This window comes from Mandrillus leucophaeus, unplaced genomic scaffold (genome assembly GCF_000951045.1).
Source record: "Mandrillus leucophaeus isolate KB7577 unplaced genomic scaffold, Mleu.le_1.0 Scaffold7, whole genome shotgun sequence".
Classification (NCBI taxonomy): Eukaryota; Metazoa; Chordata; class Mammalia; order Primates; family Cercopithecidae; genus Mandrillus; species Mandrillus leucophaeus.
This window is the reverse complement of record NW_012107585.1, coordinates 4,932,138-4,956,672: the sequence shown is the minus strand read 5'-3', so window position 1 is coordinate 4,956,672 and position 24,535 is coordinate 4,932,138. Positions and strand designations below refer to the sequence as shown.

Below are 24,535 nucleotides of genomic sequence, written 5' to 3'. Positions count from 1 at the left end.
CTCCCACCTATGCCTCCAGAGTAGCTGGGACCACAGGTGTGCACCACTATGCCCAGCTGATTTTCTGTATTTTCTGTAGAGATAGGATTTTGCCATGGTGCCTAGGCTGGTCTCAAACACCTGGACTCAAGTGATCCACCTGCCATTGCTTCCCAAGATGCTGGGATTACAGGCATGAGCCACTGTACCTGACCATTTTATCTTGTTTTTAAAATTTTTATTAATTTTTCCCCTAGCTTCATTAAGGTATAGTTGGCAAATAATAATTGCATAAACTTATGGTATGCAATGTGATGTACACACACACACACACACACACACACACACACACACATTGTGAAGTGATTAAGTCAAGCCAGCTGACAGATCCATCACCTCACATTCTTCTTATGTTTTTTTGTGGTGAGAACATTTAAGAACAATTTTCAAGCCCTTCCTTTAGTTGAACACTGGAAATGCTTAATGGAAGGGCCAGAATGAATGTGGCTGTGGAACATACCTTTGGCATTGAGAATGTTTGTGAATGTGTTTGCTGGCTTGGTTTAATAGAGTTCCTCCTCCTCCTCCTTTTTTAAAATTGTGGTAAAAAACCCACATAACGTTAAATTACCACCTTAACCATTTTTAAGTGTACAGTTCAGTTGTGCTAAGTTTATTACCATTATGGGCAGTGGATCTCTGGAACGTTTTTGTCCTGTTACACTGAAACTCTATAACCACCAAATATGAATTCCTCTCATCCCCCCCACCTTTCTATTTTCTGTTTCTATGATTTTGACTACTTTATGTACCTCTCATAACTGGAATCATACAGTGTTTGTCCTTTTGTGATTGGCTTATTTCATTTAGCATAATGTCCTAAAGTTGCATTCATGTGGTAGCATGTATCAGAATTTCCTTTCTTCTTAAGGTGGAATCATATTCTAGTTTATGGATATACTGCTTTTTGCTTATCCACTGTTTGCCCCCTGCTTCCTTATTCTTGAGCTCTCTAATAAAAGCCCTCATGGCCCTCTTTAGCCAGAAGCTTGTGAGAGGATGCACGTCTCCATCTAGAACTGTGCTCTCCAATCAAAGTGTGAGGGAGCCACAAATATTACTCACAGATGTAATTTAAAATTTTCCAGTAGCCACATTTAAAAACAGCAAAAACAGGCCAGGCCTGGTGGCTCACGCCTATAATCCCAGCACTTTGGGAGGCTGAGGCGGGCAGATCACCTGAGGTCAGGAGTTCGAGACCAGCCTGACCAACATGGTGAAACCCTGTCTCTACTAAAAATACAAAATTAGCTGGACGTGGTGGCGCATGCCTGTAATCCTAGCTACTTGGGAGGCTGAGGCAGGAGAATCACTTGAACCTCAGGAGGCGGAGGTTGCGGCGAGCCGAGATTGCGCCATTGTACTCCAGCCTGGGCAACAAGAGCAAAATTCTGTCTCAAAAAAAGAAAACCAAAACAAACAAACAATAAAAACAGCAAAAACAAGCGAAGTCATTTGAATGATATGTTTGTTTTTAACCCAGTGTATCTCAATATTTCCCATAGAAAAATTAACAAATGAGATAATTAAAATAAGGAGAAAATTAATGCTTCAAGGCAAATACATTGATATCTGGGTAGATCAGTCCATTTGGATCTTTCTATTTCCATTCACTGTCTTGCATCGAATCGAAGATGCTAATGATTTTCAGATACACCATTATCTTACATACCCCAAGAAAGAAAAATGCATCAATTTTAATTGTAGGATGCATTTCAAATTCAGTGATGTTAAAAAATGTGCACCTTAGAATAATGAAATACAGAATTAAATGATTGTGTATTTGTTTTGACAAATGGTAAACTCAGTATTACCTGCTTTTTTTATTTAGGACACTGTGACTATCTTTTTTTTTTTTTTTTTTTAGATGATACTTTAAGTTCTGGGATACATGTGCAGAATGTACTGTCACCATCTTTTTACATGAATAAATTTGGCCACTTATCTCCTTTTCCTCCTCTCTTCCTAGGCTGTAAAAGCCAGCACCGAGGCCACCGAGCTGCTGCAGAATATCCGCCAGGCAAAGGAGCGAGCCGAGAGGGAGCTGGAGAAGCTGCAGAACCGAGAGGATTCTTCTGAAGGCATTAGAAAGAAGCTGGTGGAAGCCGAGGTGAGCAGGGAACCTCCAGCCCAGGCCCCAGCGGCCTCGGCCTTTGGCTGTGCCCAAGGAAAGAAACTGCCAGACCATCCCTTGCTTATGTTTGGCCAAGCTGCTTTCCCTTCTGAAGATCCCTTTGAAACCTGAGAGGCTGGGAATCATTTCCCCCCAGGGGAAAGAAAGATTTGTCAGAGCAGCTTCAAGTAGAAAGATGTCTTCATAGAAGCTTTTTCTTTCTGTTTATTTTCCTCTGACCTACTCACTAATCTGGGACAATTTTTATTTTTATAGGTTAACCGAAGCTCCATCACTGGGTTTTTCTTTCTCTTCCCTCTGTTTTTTCCTCGTCTTTCCCCTCCGTGATATTAATAGCATATTAATTTTCAAGACTTCACCGATTACCTGCGTGTCAATGACTCTCAGATCTATATTTTTGGGCCTCTTCTCTACTTTAAATTCTTTGTTGTTGTTGTTGTTGTTGAAATCATTTGTATAATTTTACCAGAACGACATGAGTGCCTTTTCATTGTAAAAAACTTAGTACAGAAGAATACAGGATAAAAAGCAATTCTTCGCCTTTACTCATATCTGCCTCCTCTGCCCCTTGGTGTTTGTCCCACAGAAGGGGCATGCCATAGTTGATTTCACCCTCCTCCTATTGCTGGGTCTTTTGCTTTTCCCTGTTACATTCTTGATGTGAACCTCCTGGTACATGTCTCTTTCGGGCCATCCTCACCCACATTTGTCTGCATATCCCCCAGCTCCTCTACATTCCAACTGAGTGTCTGAATGGTGCATCAGATTTAGAATGAACTCAGTCTCTTCCCTGGCAAGCTTGGTTTCCCTTCTCACTTTCCTCATGCCAGGCAGGGCCACCATCATTCGTCTGGTCATTCCAGGCTTCAAACCTTGGTGTCCTTTCCTTTTCTCTGGACCCTGCTATTCAGTGAGTCCCTCCGTCCTATAAATGCAACCATACATCTCCTGTTCATCTCCTGCTTCCCATTTCTGTAGCCCTCCTTGTAGTCTAAGCCCTCCCCTCTTAGCTGAGCAAATCTAATAATTTCTCGGCCATCTGCCTCCAGCTTCTCCTTCCTTCCAGCTAGTTCCCACAGTGAAAGATTCATGGACCTCAAGAACCAGATTTCTCAGAATTCCCTGCCCCATCCCAAACCTTTCTGGGTTCCATAATGCCCAGGTGTACCCCTGAGCCTGGTACCTGAAACCCTCAACCTTTGACCTTTCTGCTTTTCACCTGCCCTTCCCCTGAACACGTGCTGTGCTGTAGCCATTCCAGGCTTCGCTTGGGGTCCAAACTGGCTCTTGACCACTGCTGTGTTTCTGCTAGTGTGTCTCCTTTTGTCTGAAACATTTCCCCCTCCTCTCCTGTCCTTCCTACTGCAAAACACCATATACCACCCCCCTCCAGAGCTCACACCTCTCTGATGTCTCTGCTCAACTGTCCAATTAAAAGTCCTCTGTCCTGCCTGCAACCTCCTGCGGCACTTTGTACCTCTTTGCTTTATGGTTCTTCCTCATCTTAACCTATATTATGATTATTTGTGTTTATCTTATCTCCTCCAAGGGCAGGAATGATGCCATCTTCCTCTGTATTTTCCGTGATGCCTAGCGTGGCACTTTGCAGATAGTAGGTGCTTGGTAAATATTTGAATGAATGAATGCACTCTTGTAACCTACACAACTGAGTACCTGGATTATAGAGTCTTATTTTCTCTACTGTTGCTTCGGGTGCCTGAGGCTTTTCTTCCTGACTCGAGTGTATGCTTCTTGAGGGCTCTTTCCCTCGGTGCAGGTGTTATGCCCATAGCGGTTACTCCATTAAAACTCTCTGATTGATTCATGATCTACAGGAACGTCGCCATTCTCTGGAGAACAAGGTAAAGAGACTAGAGACCATGGAGCGTAGAGAAAACAGACTGAAGGATGACATCCAGACAAAATCCCAACAGATCCAGCAGATGGCTGATAAAATTCTGGTGAGCAGGAATGAAAGTTGCAAAGTTAAAAGATAACAGATTAGAGGTTGCAAAGGGAAGGGGGTTAGAAGAAGAATTAACCACCACAATAAGGGAGGTATCTCCAAGTAGATGAATTAAGTGAGGTGGTTTCAGCATATACCACATCGTAGAGTAGTATGAATAACCAAATAACGGACATTTCAGCACTGGTAACAGATCCGTAGATATCATTTTTTTGCTCTTTTTGCTACAGCCTGGCTTTTTTTTTTTTCTAAAGTAGAACGTGCATCTATCATTTTCAGTACATTTTTATAGGAGTGTTGACATATTTCTATCAGCAGAGCTTTGAATAGCCGTCAACTTTGCAATGACAATTTAAAAAGCTGTAGGGGTTTAGAACTTTAAGACTGAAATTCAGATTCTTGCTTTTAGAGAAGAAAGCAATTAGTCATATAGAATTGTTTTGCTAGGAGTAGTATTTGTCATAGATCCATGTTCACCCACTCACTTTCTCTGCTACAGTTGGTTATTATTATTATTACTTTTTCAATTTTCTTAGATATAGCAGGTCTTTTTTTAGGGTCTATAGTCATCCTGATTCTGTCTCAGGCTCTGATGACCAAATTAACTTGATCAAGGAAGACTCGGGTGGTATTTGCAGATGTGTTGACGTTTTGCCCCTGCCAGAGTGGAAGACAGCACCTCCTTTGAAGGGCTCTCCTTGGACCTCAGTCCCACAGCCAGAAATTTGACATCATGTTTGAGACTCAAGGATGACTTGGAGTCCATTCCTATCCCACCTGGGGAGAGACTCTGAAGTCATTGGTCATTCCTCTCCACCCTAAGGAGGCAAGGTGGTGAGCAGGGTACTTCATCTCTCTCTCTTCACATCACTTCTGGGAAATGAGTCACCAGCAACTGTTGGAATTCCAGAGTGGCCAACTTATAGGTCTATACTTAATACCAAATCAAACTGTTTACAACTTTACATTTCTGTTTGTGTATATTTATAAATATATGGATGTTCTCGAATCAACAGGTAAAAGAAAAATGGGTTAAATTGTTTTGCTATGACACCCAGTCTTTGTATATATGTCTGCACACAAAGACAGATGTGACTGTTAGTCTGCCCTTTCTGTTCTCTTGTTCCGTCATCAAAGTTTCTCTTGGCTATTGTCAAGTGTTTGAATTTTATCATGAATATAAAATCAGATCCCGCTGAGATCCCACCGCTGCTATCCCTTGCTTGGTATAAACAAAGTGGTTAACTCTCTTGTGGTTGCAAAGTGTTTCTCTGTTTAATGGTGATGTGTTCATTCATTCATTCAACAAATATTTAATGAGCTTCTACTATGTGCCAGGCACTGTTCTAGGAGCTGGAAATTTAGCAGCAAACAACAGTATTTGCATAACAGCACTGAAGAGTTGATCCAATACATCTAGAAAATATCTGTTTAAAAAATGACAACAACAACAAAAAATGCCAAACCACCAAGAAGTCAGATTTGTAGAAGATCTGCTCTTCCTAAGGTTCACTTACAATTAAAATGGAGGAGTAGAGAGTTCTGCATTCTTGGATTACGTGTTATAAACTCCCGTTCACAAATAGACCAGAAATTTGGTCTTAAAGTTGTCAGTGTCAGATACCTGAGTTTTTTTTTTCCATCTAATTTTAGATTCTGATTTCCTTTCCTGTGCTATCTTATGAAGACTGAAACTGGAAAAAAAATAAAAAAGATGATTATCAAATGATTTCTAACATAAAGGAAAAATAAGCAGATTTCTTTGTCCGAGTGTATCTTGCCACCTGCCGGAGTACCTTTGTGGTTGTGACTTCATTTATTAGAAGGTGCCTTTTGCTCAAGAACCCTGTGCTTAGGCTGCAAAGTATCTAGGACGTGGGCAAAGAGTGGTCCTTAGTACCATTATGTAATGATGACTGAGCATAGATCCCCAAATGTCATTGCCTTTAAAATATTTGCTATTCTGATAAGAACTTTCAAAACAGATAATGGTACACTCATTACAGTAGAGTCTTTGGCCTTAATAAAAGAAGTTATTGCAAGAGATCCTTTAGCCAAGTACATACAGAACCTTTTAAAATAGGTTTTTATTAATCCTGTTTATTTTCAACTCTTCAAGATCACATCTGTTGAATTGCGGGAGATCTTGTGCACCTGGTCTTAAGACTGAACTTTAATTGCCCTCAAAGCAAATCCAATGCTTGTAGACTTTAGAATTTCAAAAGCTTAATCACTAACATTTTAAGTGCATGTGAATCTCTAAGTAACTTTTTCACCCCCATTTTATGAACATATCCTATATAATTTCCTCATTCTTCAAAACCCTCATAATTGCTTCCACTTCAAAGAAAAATTTCATAGTAGTATAAAGAGTTGAAAACTTGGAGTAATGACTCGGTATTAGTAATTAACTGATGGGTCCAGATTCATAAGAATTAATATAGATGCAGCTATCTGTACATTTACAGAATGTTTTAGTGAATTGAATGCTGCCTTTTATAAGGTCAGTTTATAAAATATTGGCAAATGAACTGCTATAATTTTCAAGTGAATTACAATTTTGTTTAAAAGCTAGAAACTTGGCCAGGCATGGTGGCTCATGCCTGTAATCCCAGCACTTTGGGAGGCCGAGGCGGGTGGATCACCTGAGGTCAGGAGTTTGAAACCAGCCTGACCAACATGGTGAAACCCTGTCTCTACTAAAAATACAAAAATTAGCCGGGCATGGTGGTGCATGCCTGTAATCCCAGCTACTCGGGAGACTGAGACATATGAGAATTGCTTGAACCTGGGAGGCGAAGGTTGCAGTGAGCCAAGATCGTGTCAGTGCACTCCAGCCTGGGCAACAAGAGAAAAACTCCGTTTAAAAAAAAAAAAAAAAACCCTGGACACTTAATAATAAAAGAATTAAGAGAACATTAAATGTAGGCTATTTATATTACTCCAGATTCTCTTCTAATCTTTAATATGTCTGTGTACATTTTTATGTCATTATCAGTGTATTGAATGTTTGTCTTTGTCCCCATTTGCATTGTATCATATGAACATCACGTCACATGCACATCTACAGATAGTCACATACACCACTTGGTGTCAGTTAAAATAATCATTCAAAACTTGAAGTGCTTGGATTGTAACATTAGTTTTCCTTTTTAGCTAGGGTTCTTGAGCAATAATTCTGTTAATGAGGAAAATACAATTTTAAAATCATAATCATATACTAAAATGACTTTTCTCATTTAAGCCTGTCATCACAGTGAAAATGGCCTGAGGTTCAAGATAGTGGTCAGGGCTTTGTCCTGTACTAAACTTTCCAATATTACCTTGTTACTCTTATTTCTCTATGCAAAGATGAAGAGCTGCCTTTGTTTGACCTGTCACACTGACGTATTTGTGGTCTCAGGCCTTACAGCCCACCAGCTATGTGTGTATGTGTGTGCGAATACTTGGACTTGGAAAACCCAGGGCCAAGGCACAGTGGTGGTTTCCTTCCCAAGAGCCTTAGGCTAGTAATGGAGGACCAGATGCCTGTTACCTGTGGTACCTGTACCAAAGTCATATTTCCTGTGAATGTCTAATGTGCATTGGCGGTGTCCTGCCCTCTGCACACCTGACTGTTTTTTCTTTTGTGTCTAGGAACTCGAAGAGAAACATCGGGAGGCCCAAGTCTCAGCCCAGCACCTAGAAGTACACCTGAAACAGAAAGAGCAGCACTACGAGGAAAAGATTAAAGTAAAGACATTTTCTGATCTTCCCTGGCCTTCCTCTTATAGTAGCATGTAGCTCCCATCTTTTCCTGGGCCCTTGTGGCCACTTCTTGCTAGACCAAAGTTCTGTTTGGGGTGAATACTGTCCTTATTCCATGGTGGGAGATTTCAGAGTGTTACTTACGTGAAGGATTGGAAATCTGAAGTTCCAAAAAAAACCTATTTTTTTTTTTTTTTAAATGTGGTCATCATTTATTTCAATTTCATCTTTAAAATGATTTTTAAACTAATTGTCGTTTAATCCATGATCATTTCTATAATCCTTTTCTTTTTATAATTTTTAATTTTTGTGGGTACATAGTAGGTGTATATATTTGTGGGGTACATGAGATGTTTTGATACAGGCCTGCAATGTGAAATAAGCACATCATAGAGAATGGGGTAGCCTCTCCCCTCAAGCATTTATCCTTTGAGTTACAAATAATCCAATTACATTCTTTAAGTTATTTTAAAATACACAATTAAGTTACTGTTGACTATAGTCATCCTATTGTACTCTCAAATACTAGGTCTTGTTCATTCTATTTTTTTGTGGCCATTGACCATCCCCACCTTTCCTACAACCCCTTCTACGCTTCCCAACCTCTGTTAACCATCCTTCTATACTCTATGTCCGTGAGTTTAATTAAGGTGATTTTTAGGTCCCATAAATAAGTGAGAATATGGGATGTTTGTCCTTTTGTGCCTGGCTTATTTCAGTTAATATAATGATCTCCAGTTCCATCCATGTTGTTGCAAATGACTGGATCTCATTCCTTTTTATGGTTGAATAGTACTCCATTGCTGTATCTGTACCACATTTTCTTTCTTTTTTTTTTTCCCTTCAACTTTTAAGTTCTGGGGTACATGTTCAGGATGTGCAGGTTTGTTACACAGGTAAACAACATGTGCCATGGTGACTGGCTGCACAGATCAACCCATCACCTAGGTCTTAAGCCCAGCATGCATTAGCTATTCTTCCTATCTTTCTGATGCTCCCCCCACCCCAGCCCTGCCGACAGGGTTTGTGTTGTTCCCTGCCCTGTGTCCATATACCACATTTTCTTTATCCATTCATCCGCTGATGGACGCTTGGGGGGGTCGTTTCCAAATCTTAGCTATTTTAAATAGTACTGCAGCAAACATGGGAGTGCAGATATCTCTTTGATATACTGATTTCCTTTTCTTTCCTTTCCAGCAGTGGGATTGCTGGATCATATGGTAGTTCGATTTTTCTTTGGCTTTTTCTTTAAAATTTTACTTTACCTTTAATTTTTCTGAGGCTTACTGTGTTGTGTCTAAATGTGGATTTCTTGGCTAGGTGTGGTGGCTCATGCCTATAATTCTAGCACTTTGGGACTTTGGGAGGCCGAGACGGGTGAATCACTTGAGTCTAGGAATTTAAGACTAGCCTGGGCAACTTGGTGAGACTCCTGTCTCTACAAAAAATACAAAAACTAGCTGGGTGTGGTGGCACGCACCTGTAGTTCCAGCTACTTGGGAGGCTGGGATGGGAGAATTGCTTGAACTTGGGAGGTGGAGGTTGCAGTGAGCTGAGATTGCACCACTTCACTCCAGCCTGGGGGACAGAGTGAGACCCTGTCTCAAAGAACAAAAAAAAAAAGTCAATTTCTTTTTACTTATCTTCCTCTGCTTGAGATTTACTGGACTTTAAAATATATATGTTATTATTATTATTATTTTTTTTAGAGACACAGTCTTGCTCAGCGCAGTAGACTCAGGTGATCTTTCCACCTCAGCCACCCAAGTGGCTGGGACCATAGGCAACATGACACCATACCTGGCTATTTAAAAAATATTTTTTTGTAGAGATGGGGCCTCCTAGGCTTTTGAATAGATTCATATCTTTTTATTTACTCTAGAAAGTTAGTGGTCATTGTATCTCAAATATTGTCTCTTCCCCTTCTCTCTTTTCCTTTTAAGAATTTGATTGGGGTTGGGTGCGGTGACTCGCGCCTGTAATCCCAGCACTTGGGTGGCAGAGGCGGGTGGATCACCTGAGGTCAGGGGTTCAAGACCAGCCTGGCCAACATGGTGAAATCCCGCTTCTATTGGGTGGCAGAGGCGGGTGGATCACCTGAAGTCAGGAGTTCAAGACCAGCCTGGCCAACATGGTGAAACCCTGCCTCTACTAAAAATACAAAAATAATTATCCAGGCGTGGTGGCGTGCACCTGTAGTCCCAGCTACTTGGGAGGCTGAGACAGGAGAATCTCTTGAACCCAGTGAGGAGAGGTTGCAGTGAGCCGAGATTTCACCACTGCACTCCAGCCTGAGCGACAGAGTGAGACTCTGTCTCAAAAAAGAAAAAAAAAGAATTTGTTTGGGCATCAGTTAGATCAGCTTCAATTTAGCCTTTTAAAATATTTTCTATTTCTTTGTTTCTTTGTGCTACATTTTGGGTAGGTTCTTCTGACATATTTTCCAATTTGTGAATTCTTTCTTAGCTGTGTCTAATCTGCTGTTCCACTGAGTTTTTTTCTTTTCTTTCTTTTTTTTTTTTTTTGAGACAGGATCTCACTCTGTTACCCAGGCTGGAGTGCAGTGGTGCAGTCATAGCTCACTGCAACCTGGGCTTAAGCAATCCTCCCACCTCAGCCTCCTGAGTAGCTGGGACTATAGGTGCATGCCACCATGCCTGGGTAATTTTAAAATTTTCTGTTGAGTTTTAATTTCGGTTGTTATATTTTTTACTTCTAGACATTCTATTTGGGTCATTCCCAAGTTTGCTAGATTATTTAAAACAATCATCTTCTGTTCTGTGCATTCATTTTCAAGCCTAACTTTTCTTTCTTTAAATGTATTGAGCATAGTTATTTTATCATCTGTACCTGACAACTCCACTATGTGAAGTATTTGAAGGTTTGTTTCTGCTCTGTTGTTTCTCTTGGTTCTTTGTCATGGTGACTGTTTTATTTTCCTTGGAGAATTATTAATGGAAATTCTTTGAGGCCTTGGATGAAATGTGTGCCCACCTTGGTGGGTGATCGGGGGCTCTCATTGCTGCCTTTTCTTGACCACTGAGGCTATAAAAACTGAAACTCAAGTTCATTTGTTTCAGTAAATACCTCAGGTTAAACCCTTCTTACTTCTCCCTGCTTCTGTTTTACTTAGTTTTTGGTAATTTCTTACTCTCTTGCCAACTTGTAGGTGCTTTTGGGAAAATGTTTTTTATATTTTATTTAGCATTTTTAATCATTTTCAAGAGAAGGGCTGGCCTGACATGTAGCCCACTATGCTGTTAGAAATGGTTGCCACTCCATCAATTTCCTTTTAAAATCACATCGCATTTTCATTATGATTTGGATCAAGCCTTTAATTCATTCTTATGTTCTTGAGAATCAGATGCTGTTTATTATATCTTGAATATTGTCACTTCCCCTTTCCAACCAGACATTGAAGGGGGATTTCAATTTTTGTGGTGATCTTGTTATTGATTTGGTTGATATTCTCAAAGAGTTGAGTGGTCCTTTCTCGGAGAATCTAACATGTACATGCTTACACAGCATCATCACCATCACCACCCTGGCATCTTTTACCCCAGTGTTATTTTTGGTTGTTTTTCAGTAAAAGAAATACAGGAGGCCAGGCACGGTGGTTCACATCTGTAATTTCAGCACTTTGAGGGGCCGGGGTGGGCAGATCACTTGAGTCCAGGAATTCGAGACCAGTCTGTGTAACAAAGTGAGACACCCTTCTCATCTTGTCTACAAAAAATACAAAAATTAGCTGGGCAGGTGGTACACACCTGTAGTCCCAGCTACTTGGGAGGCTGAGGTGGGAGGATTGGTTGTGATCAGGAGGTTGAGGCTGCAGTGAGCCACGGAAAGACATATGGAGAAACAACCCAGAAATGACCCCAAAGTGTTCTCCTGTGACCCCTAGTACTTCAATTTTTAGAAAATTATGAGAATGTATACGGTAGTCCACTGGCATCTTTGCATGATGAAATTAACCCTTTGTAAAACATATTCTACGATTTGGTGATGATATTGATGTTCCTATCAAAAGCCATATTCTATCTTAAATTGATTTAGATGTCTTTAGTGGAATCTCTTATTTCAGATAAATGTTTTGCTTCCCTTCTCCCCCAAACATCTTGTTCATCTTTCTGCCAGTTGAACACTATGAAAGCTAAGAGAGATCCATATGTTCCTTTATTTATCTGTTTATTGTTTTGAGACAGGTTCTTACTCCATCACCCAGGGTAGAGTGCAGTGGCGTGATCATAGCTCAGTGGGACTTCGAACCCCTGGGCTCAAGCAATCCTCCCATCTTATTCTCCTGAGTAGCTGGGATTACAGGTGCACAACACCATGCCCAGCTAATTAACTATTTTTTATACTTTTTGTAGAAATGGGGTCTTGCTATATTGCCCAGGCTGGTCTCAGAGTTCTGTCCCCAAGCGATCTCTACCCGTGTCAGCCTCCCAAAGTGCTGTGGTTACGGGCATGAGCCACCATGCCTGGCCTAATGCATACATTCTTGATAGAAGCCTATCCCTTCTAGCTCATACTTACCTCTTATCGGTATCCTTCTTGACCAAAGTTGAGGTCTTATTTTGAGCAGAGCCATCCTGAAAATGTATTTCATTGCTTTAGCACCTCAAAAAAATAAAGAGCATATGTGGTCTAGATATTATGTGGTCTCTGCTAACTTCCAGATGGAAAGAAATTTGTTTTATAGATCCCGAGGAATGTCAGGGAAAGATCTCTCTTCCCTACTGGAATCTTTATGAAACCATTTCTTTTTAGCCTGTTCTGCTTTGTGTTTCCTGTTCCAGCCTCTATCAGGCCATTTTAGTAATAATTATGATCATACCCTTGATTCTACCCTGTTCTTGCTCGTAATTTTAGAATCATGCTCAGACATCCAAGAGAGTATCATTTTGAGCTTCTTCCTTTCTCTCATGACCCTGTTCCCACCTTTTGGTCTTCTCTCTCAACTTCCATTCTATTTTTTTTCATCAGTCAGTTCTAGTTTAAAGACCTCTTTGAAATCTGCTCTTTCCTTTCTTTCTCCTGTGGACTCCCTCCCCGCTGACTGGCTCTTTTTAGGGATGATGTCCCCATGAGCTGTGACAGTCCTTTCACAATAGACATTGTGGGAAAGGCAGATTTTAGCCCTATCTATGACCCCAGCTCTTTCAGCTTTATTCCCAGGATCCTGTTGTCCTTCTTGATGTCGTTGGCTTTCTTTGGAAAAGCAGAATGGAGCCTCTGTGGTGAGAAATGTAGGGCTGTGGTCAAAGGCTCGGGCATGTTATGATGTTGTCTTCTTTTTTCCTTCCTTTTTGCTTGTTGTTTTGGCAACTCGTAGAGCTGTGTGTGCCCCAAAGAACATTAGATCAGGTTGGCAATTGGTGATACCATTACTGTTTTATGTTTCCTCTTGGGAACAGTAGGTGCTTACAGTGGCATTCTGAGCCCTAAGAACACATGATCTCTCTTCCCCTGGGAAAGGTTTCTTTTCCCAGTGTCTTTTCTTTTCTCCCCCTAGTTGGATCAGAGGAAAGAACCAGGGAAAGAGGCATTTTTTTTCTTTCTTTTATGTTGTCTTTTTAATCTGTTGACCGTCCACTTACGTTATTGGTGGCCACAGTCCTCTTGTCCCTGGTTGTTTCTGAGCATCATCCTTGGTCACATAGACTTCCTCTGTCTTCGGCTTCTCTCCCGCATGCACACAGCCCAGGAGTATCTAGAATTAATTTGTATAAATTAGGAGTGAGGAATATTCTGAAAACTACGGGTGTACTGGCGAAGAAAAAGTTGTCCCCAGGTAATATCTGCAGATTATAAGAAATTTATTCTCTAGGTCTGGATCTAGAGCAACCTTGTTTCCCCCTCCCTTCTCATTCTGGAGTCTGCCTCATTTTGAATATATCTCTCTGGTCTTTGGGCTGCTGATTTTAAAATAAATTCTTAGTTCAAGTCAATGTGTTACTTGCCATTGGATGGTAATATTTGACTTTTTAATCTTATCCTGGTTGATAAGCGAACTCCCAGTTTTTGCCTTCTCTTTGCCCCAGAATTTGGAGACCTCGGGCCTCTCTCCTGCTTTTCTCCTCTTTCCTAGGTTTTCTCAAGTGTCCCCGTTTAGTCTTCCCTGCTCAGCTTGGCTCCTGAGAACATTTGCTTCTTCTTTTGTTTTTGTAGGTGTTGGACAATCAGATAAAGAAAGACCTGGCCGACAAGGAGACGCTGGAGAACATGATGCAGAGACACGAGGAGGAGGCCCATGAGAAGGGCAAAATTCTCAGCGAACAGAAGGCGGTAGGTAGAAGGAGTTGCCAAGCCAGTGTTCAAAGAAGGGTTTTTGAAATATGCCAAGAATCACACCCCTGATAAGACTCTATTTCACCTGGTGAAATTCCTTCTGTTGAATCCTGTGGAGTTGTTGGTAATAGGATGCTTTCTTTGAAACTGTTTGCTTTCCTAAAAGCAACCAAGGTGGTGGCTGTGGATGGCCCGTTTTGTGTTTTTCAAGAACTCATGCGATTCTAGTATCTGCTAAAATACTGTCCTTCTAAATGCCCCTGAGAAAATGGCCAGTGGCTCTTGGTCTTCCTGCTTTTTTTTTTTTTTTTTTTTTTTTTGAGGTGGGGTTTTGCTCCGAAGCCCAGGCTGCAATGTGGTGGTGCAGTCATGGCTCACTGCAGCCTCCAACTCCTGGGCTCAAGTGATCCTTCTACCTCAGCTTCCCAAGTAGCTGGGACTACAGGTGCGTGCCCCCATGCTCAGCAAATTTTTAAGTTTTCTGTAGAGACAAGATCTTGCTGTGTTGCCCAGGCTGGTCTCAAACTTCTGGCCTCAAGCAATCCTCCTATCTTGGTCTCCCAAAGTGCTGGGATTATAGGCCACCACTCCTTGCCCTACACTTCTGTTCTTTTTACTTGCCTGTTTATCTCTTTTCTAATCCACATAGGCAGTTGTTTCAGAAACTTGTTGCCCCTAAGGTTTACCTGTGGTGCTTATCTATCTGCACCCCACCAAGACTTACCATATCAGAATCTTTTTTTTTTTTTTTTTTTTGAGATGGAGTCACCCAGGCTAGAGTTCAGTGGCATGATTTCAGCTCACTGCAACCTCTGCCTCCCAGGTTCAAGTGATTCTCCTGCCTCAGCCTCCCGAGTAGCCTGGGATGACAGGCGTGTGCCACCGCACCCGGCTCATTTTTGTATTTCTAGTAGAGACAGGGTTTCACTATGTTGACCAGGCCAGTCTTGAACTCCTGACCTCAAGTGATCTGCCCACCTCAGCCTCCCAAAGTGCTGGGATTACAGGTGTGAGCCACTGCGCCCAACCCCACATCAGGATCTCTGAGGGAAGATCCTAGGATATTAAATTTTTAGTCAGTACCCCCACACCCCAATTCTTATGATTCATTAAGTTGGGGAAACTTTGCTGCAGAGCAGCTGTCCCCCACCTTTTTAGCACCAGGGACCAGTTTTGTGGAAGACAGTTTTTCCACAGGGGTGGGGGGATGGTTTTGAGATAAAACTGTACCACCTCAGACTATCAGGCATTAAGGCATTAAATTCTTTTTTTGTTTTGTTTGTTTGTTTGTTTGTTTTTGAGATGGAGTCTTGCTCTGTCGCACAGGCTGGAGTGCAGTGGCGTGATATCTGCTCACTGCAACCTCCACCTCCTGAGTTCAAGCGACTCTCCTGCCTCAGCCTCCTGAGTAGCTGGAATTACAGGCATGCGCCACTGCACCCGGCTAATTTTTGTATTTTTGGTAAAGACAGCGTTTCTCCATGTTGGCCAAGCTGGTCTCGAATTCCTGACCTCAGGTGACCCGCCTGCCTCGGCCTCCCAAAGTGCTGGAATTACAGGCTAAGCCACTGTGCCCGGCCCGAGGCATTCAATTCTCGTTAGGAGTGCGTAACCTCGATCCCTCGCTTGTGCAGGTCATGATGGGGCTCACACTCCGAGGAGAATCTAATGCCACTGATCCCATAGGAGGTAGGGCTCAGGCAGTAATGCTCACTCACTGGCTGCTCACCTCATGCTGTGCAGACTGGTTCATAACAGGTGGCAGACCGATAAAGGGGTACTGGTCTGTGGCCCCCGGGGTTGGAGACCCCTGCTGTGGAGTCTAGAGCAATAGTGGCTGGGTGACAAGGAATCACTCAGAAAATGACAGTCGTCGGGGTGATGATAAATACGAATGTGCAGATTTGAGTTAGAGACTCTTGCAGGCCCAGGTCACATGCAGATGAGATGGGGTTTAACAAGGCTTGATTACTCACAGGATGTTAGGTTCCTGAATAGGTCCTTATGTCTGTTTTAAATGCAAGCCACTTAACCAGTGTGGGGAGATTTCATCACTGAAAAAACAACCAAGTATCATCCATTTGAGTGGTACCATCTGTGATCCTCAGAGTACAGACGAGTTGAGAGCCTTGTTAGCTCTGGCCAAATTGCCGTCATTTCAGGTGAAACTTTTACCCTGGCCTGCACTGCCCCTATTACTCCTGTTCTGATATAACTGTGTGTGAGGTTTCATAGGTGCCCTGTGTTTCAGATGATCAATGCTATGGATTCCAAGATCAGATCCCTGGAACAGAGGATTGTGGAACTGTCTGAAGCCAATAAACTTGCAGCAAATAGCAGTCTTTTTACCCAAAGGAACATGTAAGTATTCAAATTCTAACTGCCTACGTTATTATACTTTGGTCTTCTCTCCTGTGGCTTAAACTGCCTTCTTCTGTCTGATGGAGCTGGAGTGGATTGAATGACTTCTGTAGCTCAGCCCAGCCCTCGGATACGTCATTTTGCCCCGTCTTAAGTGGTCTCACTCTGCCACTTTTGAGTCGGGTTTTCTTAAATGCCTTCAGTTGCCATCACATTATAGAGTGTTTTGCTCTCTCTAATGAGGTTATTTATAATTTGCTTGTGGAAAGCTGAGTTCTTGTTCCCCAGACTTGCGTCCTGTAATTAGTAAGAGGTGAAATTGTGTGTGTCCAGTTGGGCCATCCATTTAGTTGTCACTAGGTTAGACCCTTGGGAAGGAAGTTTGGGGTTCAGCAAGGACTGTGTTCCAGGAGCACTTTGATCTGAATCTTTTTCCCCGAAGAATTACAATCTCCAGGACTTTTTGCCCCCCTTGGGTTTCTCTCTTCAGAGATCTCTCAAAATAGTCCCATCTTAATCTAAACCAGCTTAGTAGGCTGTGTTTTGGGTCTTTGAGTCGTTCTAGTTTTTGATACTTCTAAGCAGTTTGCTGGAGAGGTGAGGAAGATCTACAGAGAACTAGAAGGAATACCACTCTTTCTCCTTGTTGCTCCTTTTTCTCCAGGGCCTGCCTTCATGAGTTACTGCGGTGCCCTTGTACAGTAATCTATGCAGGCCCCTTTCTGTCCCTACATAGACCCAAAGAAGAAATAAACAGGCCTGTCAAAGGAGTGAAATGTTAGTATCTCTTGCATCCCCCTGGACATTACTTAATCCCATATGTGAGGGACTGACACTGAGTGGTGATGAGTAAATGGTCCCCACGTTCATCATGCCAGGATCGTGCTTATGAGGACAGATCAGGAGACAGCTAATCCAGGAAGGCCCTAGTCCACTTAGTGAGGACACATGTCTCACTCCGTGTCCATCTACCTTCCGCGGAAACAGGCTCAACTCTAACGAGACTGTGATTTTGTTTGGATCCTCCCACCACCCCTACTAGGAAGGCTCAAGAAGAGATGATTTCTGAACTCAGGCAACAGAAATTTTACCTGGAGACCCAGGCTGGGAAATTGGAGGCCCAGAACCGAAAGCTGGAGGAGCAGCTGGAGAAGATCAGCCACCAAGACCACAGTGACAAGAATCGGCTGCTGGAACTGGAGACAAGACTGCGGGAGGTGAGAGCGGGGGTGATCTCCTGGGAGGATTTGCTGGGCAATTCGGGCTCTGAACAAGCCAGCTTTCAAGCACAAATCAATATGTATACAAGAGACATTGTGCTTGGTGGTTAAGGGGGCAGACTTGAGGCAGGAAAAGGGTCTGGAGGCAAGGAACCTAAGGCCAATTCATGCTGAATCAAGGAAAAACACCAAGCTTTAGGGGCAGGGAATCTGAGGCCCTTGTGCTAACCTCTTTTTTTTTTTTTTTTTTTGTGTGAGAGAGAGAGTCGTGCTCTGTTGTCCAGGCTGGAGTGCAGTGGTGCAATCTTGGTTCACTTCAGCCTCCGCCTCCCGGGTTCAAGCAATTCTCGTGCCTCAGCTTCTCAAGTAGCTGGGACTACAGGCTCCTGGCACCACACTCAGCCAATTTTTGTAGAGACAGGGTTTTGCCATGTTGGCCAGGTTGGTCTTGAACTCCTGACCTCAAGTGATCCACCCACCTCAGCTTCCCAAAGTGTCGGGGTTACAGGTGTGAGCCACTGCACCTGGCCAATTTGTGCTAGCTTTCTAAAAGAGAAGACACCAGGGTCCGCGGGCAGGGAACCCAAGGCCCATTCCTGCTGACTTCCTAGAGCTGGATCAAAAGGAAAACACATGGGGCTAGGGACAAGCAACCTAAGGCCAATTAATGCAAACTTCCTAAAGCTGAACCAAAAGGAAAATCCGAGCCCCCACCCCATCTCCCCACGCCCCAGTAGCAAAAGATGGAAGAGGCTCCTCTCCCTGCAATGCTCTCCTTTCCACCATTGCTCAGATGGAAAGGGAGAGCACCTTGGATGGGCCAAGGAGGGAGTATCCCTTCGTCTGCATAGGGCGCCAGTTCACCTCAGCCTTTAATTAACCACAGACCAAATCCTTTATTCAGATAAGGAGTAACCAGTAGGAACCCCAAAAGGAGTACTTAAAACCCAGAAAACTTTGTAACTGGGTCCTGAGCCACTTGCTGGGGCCGCTCCCACCCTGCGGAGTGCTTTCTTGCTTTCATAGATACCTGTTTTCGCTGCTTCATGCCTGTGTTTTGTTCCTTTGTTGCTTTGTGTATTTTGTCCAATTCTTTGTTCAAAATAGACAAATTAGACCCCAGGCCCTCCTTCTGGTAACAGACTGGGCCATGGGGATCTGGGTTAGAATTCCACCTCAACTTCTTACTGGTTTTGTGACCTCTTACTAGTTCTGCAAGCTGCCTCATCTCTGCTGGGCTTCAGTTTCCTCATCTGTAAAATGTCAGTGATAATGTATCTCCTTTATAGGGTCCCGTGGGGAGTGTGCCAGTTTGTGCCTCTGTCAAATAGGAGCAGGGCAATTCCTCCTTTATCAAGACGTAATGACAGCCCCGTGACCTAGTCAGAGCTTAGCCGTGGTGGCCCAGTGCTGGTGGCAGAGGTCTGTCTCAAGTGACAGTGGGAGATTAAAAGACAAAACCAAATTCAGGTGTGATTGATGAAAGGTAGCTCTCTTCAAAAGAACCAGGAAGCTGGGAAGAGTGACCAGGTTCTGGGAAGGAAAATATAACAAACTGGGTTGTAGACATGTTGAGGTTGATGGAAGCCATAAGGTTACATTTATGTAGTCACTGTATATTTGTCAAATGCCTGCTGTGTGCCGATTTGTAGCCTGGGTCTACAGTGGTGACAAGACAGACCTGTTCCTGACATGAGGGCTTTCAGCCTAGCGGCAGGGTTTGCTGGCACCAGCAGAGACACAGCTGGAGTTCAGGAGAGTGGTTGTTGGAAGCTGGACACCCAGGCTGGGAGGGAAGACAGAGTGTCTCATGTAAAATAGTTGCTCAAATATTTGTGATGGAGTTCTTCAAAAAGCAGATGATCTTTCTTAAGGAAGGTCGTGTTAAGCAGACAGTGGTCTGAGGTCTAAGCCTTGGGTAATACTCATGTTTATGCATGTCTTTATTTGTCTTGGAGTATTAAAATGAAGTCATTTCTCCAAGGGACAGTAAAAATGTGTTATCTCATGTTTTTTAGGGGTTGTCAAGGTGTGGACTCCTCTATTAGGGTCAGCTGGAGTGTCTGGTTTTATTTTTCATTTTTTGTAGTGATGGGGTCTTGCTATGTTGCCCAGGCTGGTCTTGGGCTCCTGGCTTTATTTATTTATTTATTTATTTATTTATTTATTTATTTATTTTTCTTTTATTATTTCTTAGGTCAGGATATCTCAGAAGGAGGACACCTGACTTTAAGCAGTCCTCCCTCCTTGGCCTCCAAAGTGCTGGGATTACAGGCATGAGCCTGAAGCCTTAGGCGACAGTTCAACTTTTATTATCCAGGCTATACTTTTACTCTTCTGTAAGTTTAACAGCAAGATCACGGGAGAGTTGCCCTTAAGGTTGTGAGTCTAAACAATCCAGATGGACTTCTCTAGCTTGGGGGCCTTGACTGGCTGTCTCTTGCCTTCCCTTTGCACAAATGTTCCTCTTAGGAGCCTGCTGTGCTGCTGTAGCTCATCTGGGCTATTAAAGTGTCCCAGGGAAGCTGTTGTTTTTCACTTGAATCAGTAGAGCCAGCCCCTCAAGGATGGTAGGAGAAACTTCAAACGTTTCACGAGAGGTTCAGGCTCTATATTCTCCCTGGGAATTTTGGAGTTTAGCTCTAAATTTAACGAGATCAGTCCCTCTTCTTTTGGCCACATGCTGCTACTGAGATTGAGGGCAGAGGCCTCCACCTGGAGTTTGATCCACCTTAAAGGACCCTGGGCCTTCCCCCAACTTTGTGTGCGCAGCATTAGCTCTTCTCTAGCCAGGTGTGTAGAGTTGCAAAGATGCAGGCTCCCGGGTTCTTCCTTCATTGTATAGCATCCGGCTCCCGCTCTTCCTGTTGAGTCACTGTCACCTGCCTCTCTTGGTTTTGCCAAGTGGTGTCAGAAGAATTTTCAGGCTTGCTAGTAGAGGCCCACCCTGCTATGACTGCTGGTGTTTTAGTAAGACAGAAGGGTACAGTGTTTACCCTGTACATGGTCAAGTGCAATGGTCAGGACATGTAGGGATGTTGCAGGAATGTAGCAACATGTTACATGGACTCTTGAGCCAGACTTTCTGAGTTTGAATGTCAGTCTTGCCTTTTTTATAGCTTTTTACAGCTGTGTGACATATGCTCAGTTACCTAATCTCTCAGTTCCACAGTTTGCTTATCTGTAAAATGGAGGTAATGTAGTACCTCCTTCAGTGAGTTGTTCTGAAACTGAAATGAGTTAATTCAGGGCCCAGTGTGTTGTGAGGACCGTATTTGCTGCTGTCACGTCATCATCATCACCATCATCACTAGAGAGAGATAATAGCCGTGGCTTCAGCTGTCACTGATTTGTTAAGGCTTCCCGGATCTAGGTTGCCAATCCAGACCTTTCTTTTGAGTTTCTGACCTGTTGTCTTAGTAGACATTAGACATCTCCATTTGGATGTCTCCCACGGGGCTCAATTTCAACATGTCAAGACAGAATTTCTTATCTTTTGCCTCAAACTGGCTCTTTCTCTCCTATTCCATCATAGCAATGGTCTCATTCTTTGTGTAATTCGCCTGTCCAGAAATGTGGGAGTCATCTTTTTTTTCTTTTTTTTTTGAGATAGAGTCTTGCTCTGTCACCCAGGCTAGAGTACAATGGTGCAGTCTCAGCTCACTGCAACCTCTGCCTGCCAGGTTCAAGTGATTCTCCTGCCTCAGCCTCCCAAGTAGCTGGGACTACAGACGTGCGCCACCATGTCCAGCTAATTTTTTGTTATTTTTAGTAGAGACGGGGTTTCACCCTGCTGGCCAGACTGGTCTCGAACTCCTGACCTCGTGATCTGCCCGCCTCGGCCTCCCAAAGTGCTGGGATTACAGGTGTGAGCCATTGCACCCGGCCGGGAGTCATCTTTGACTCCCTTATATCCTTTGTTCTCTACCCCACATCAAATTAACCACTAAATCCTGTTGGTTTTCCAGGTTACATGTTTTGCAAGTGTTTCTTCTCTTCACCCCATGGGCTGTGGGATGTGGGTGCCACCTTTTCTAGGGAGCCTTCTCCAACCCTCTGAAGCTGATGAAAAGGAGGTCTCCTTTTTATTCCCATGGCTTTCAGGGCACAGCTCATCACAGTGTGTTCTTCTTGGCAGTCCCGTTAGACAGTGAGCTCTCTGAGGGCAGCCAGCATCTCTGAGTTGCTTGACATTCATCTTTAGGACCACACTGTCCGTGTTTGTCAGGTCTATAGATGTGCCGTGATCTCCCTCACCCCCATACCTTTGGATGTCTTGCTTCCCCTGCCTGGAATTTTCTTTCTCCTCTTACCTGCTTGTTTGACTTCTGCATATTCTTCAACAGAATTTAACAGATCCAGAGTTAGCTCCTCTGCCCGCGTGCTGTATTCCTGCAACATCCCTGCATGTCCTGACCGTTGCACTTGACCATGATATATGGTCATGGTTGCTTTTCATGTTTCTCCCCACTTGAAGGCAGAGACTGTTTTCATCTCCATATTCCATTTTCCACAGAAATTGCTGAGTAAATTTTTGTTAGATGAATGGATGAAAGATTGAATAGATAGGTGGATGGATGAGCAGATGGAGGGAAGAATGATTAACTTCTAATGTGACATTAAAGCAGATTACCTAATGAGGACACATCAGAGAAAGCGTGTTTAAAATAACTAGAATTCAGTCTGTTATTCCATTTACAATAAAACTGAAAAGATGTCCTTGTTACTAATATGATGTTTTTTATATCTGCTTAGCTTTAAATGTTTTTCTAATAAGAGTAATCGTCATCATTTTCATTCGTGATTCTTGCTGTGTGGCTTTTCCTTTTAAAGTCTTCCCAGGCATTTGAATATATGTAAGTAAGGGGTGGTTAGGAGATATAGCCCTTACCTGTTCTTACTCCTGTTGAATTCGGAGATGCATGGGAGTCAGGCCCATTTTGTTGCATTTTCCTCTCCTCTATGGAGTGCTGAGAAGGTGGTTCCAAGACCAGGTTTCAGCTCCAGGTTGAGTAGCAGGTCATGTCTTCACTTTCTCTTTTGTTCAGGCCAACCAAGGGTTTATCTCTCTCTCTCTCTCAGGTCAGTCTAGAGCACGAGGAGCAGAAACTGGAGCTCAAGCGCCAGCTCACAGAGCTACAGCTCTCCCTGCAGGAGCGTGAGTCACAGTTGACAGCCCTGCAGGCTGCCCGGGCGGCTCTGGAAAGCCAGCTTCGCCAGGCAAAGACAGAGCTGGAAGAGACCACGGCAGAAGCCGAAGAGGAGATCCAGGCGCTCACGGTAGGTCTAGGGAGCAACATCTTCAGGTTACTAAAGGCCTCAACTAGAATGAGTGTGGCACTGAGGATATTGGCTCACCCTTAGAAATTCCAGGAGAGAAAACATGATCCACAAAGATATTCAATGGCCAGGAAATTGGCTTACGTAGGCTGCTTCTTCATTGGAAGTAATAGTTAGTATCTTGAAAAGTTCCTCCTTTAGTTATGTAATTTCCTTCTTTTAGAAAAAAAAATCATCATTGTATTTTAAAGTTTGTTTTCAGCCAAAGTCTGTTTACCTTGGTCTTCTACTTTAGTTTTCAATAATCATTTAAAATAATAATAATAATCTTATATCTTACAGTAGTCTTTCTACCATATTTTTATTTTTTGTTTTGGTTTACCTCACCTGTGTTACTTCTTTTTTTTTTTTTTCAAGCTGTAGGTTCTGCTTCCTGTCTTTTGTATGCATCTGGTATGATCTGGATGGGAAAAATTCTACTGAATGATTCTTTCTCTAAAGGGGACCTGGCTTCCTTGCTCTTTCTGAGAGACTAGTTTACTCAGCTGGAGAGTATTCTCAGGAGGTAGAACTTGGAGCGGGGGTGTTACTGGATTTAAATCTTAGTTCTTTTTAGAAGTCTGAAATGGAATTTTTGTGGGGCCATTTTCCCCACATTTGATCATTCCCACAGAGACTGACCCAGAATAACAAAACTCACAAAAATCTGGCATGTGAAATGCCAACTTATCAACTTTAAGGGGGAAGTGCAGCTGCCAAGTTGACTAGGGTACTCTGGGTGGCCAATGTTCACATTTTCTTTTTCCCATTCAGGGAAGTATATTTAGAAAACCCTGTTAGTCTTGGAAGGCTCTCTGGAGGACCTAGACTGTGAGCATAGAAGGCCAAATGAGTTTTAATGGCTGGTATCAACCAAGCTCATACATTTCTCATAGTATCATACTGTACCTGCCAGGCAGACAGGCACACACGTGCCTGCTGGTCAGGGTGCCCTCTCCTGTGGGCCAAGCACAATACAGCTGATTGGGTTTAGTGTTTTTTTAATAAGCCTTCTAAATAGGTACCTTATTCATTCTGACTCAACTTGGATGCTGTCCCCATTTCCATCAGTGAACATCTCTAAACCTCTCTGATTGGGGTTGCTTCTATAGAATGAATGGCTGTGTACATTCATTGCTTACAATTTACCTAGATGTCATGCACATGTACATCTCTGTCTATCTATCTATCTATCTATCTATCTATCTATCTATCTATCTATCTATCTATCTATCTAACATAGTTTCATTCTTAGAAGTTATTGCCTGTTGTTGCGTTTGGGGATCCCAGTATCTGAAACAAACTGGGAATGTGATCTGACAATGCCAGGGTCTGTATAGGACCAGTCCAAGTATAGTGGCTTCCAGTATGTTTGTGCATCCTAGATTTTCTAGGACTTACACCAAGTTCAGATATTGACTGCACATTTAGGTTCCAAAGTCTCTATGAGAACAC

At 43.0% G+C, this 24,535-nt stretch overlaps 1 protein-coding gene across 1 annotated transcript in view; it reads left to right on the top strand.

Annotated features, from left to right (window-relative positions):
* CIT (citron rho-interacting serine/threonine kinase) overlaps positions 1-24,535 on the top strand; it is a 206,395-nt gene that overhangs the window by 113,173 nt on the left and 68,687 nt on the right. Inside the window, exons 17-23 of the mRNA XM_011964547.1 lie at positions 2,009-2,149; positions 4,009-4,134; positions 7,776-7,871; positions 14,061-14,177; positions 16,432-16,541; positions 17,584-17,758; positions 22,844-23,041. Coding sequence (XP_011819937.1) covers positions 2,009-2,149; positions 4,009-4,134; positions 7,776-7,871; positions 14,061-14,177; positions 16,432-16,541; positions 17,584-17,758; positions 22,844-23,041 — 963 coding nt within the window. The remainder of the gene's footprint in view (positions 1-2,008; positions 2,150-4,008; positions 4,135-7,775; positions 7,872-14,060; positions 14,178-16,431; positions 16,542-17,583; positions 17,759-22,843; positions 23,042-24,535) is intronic.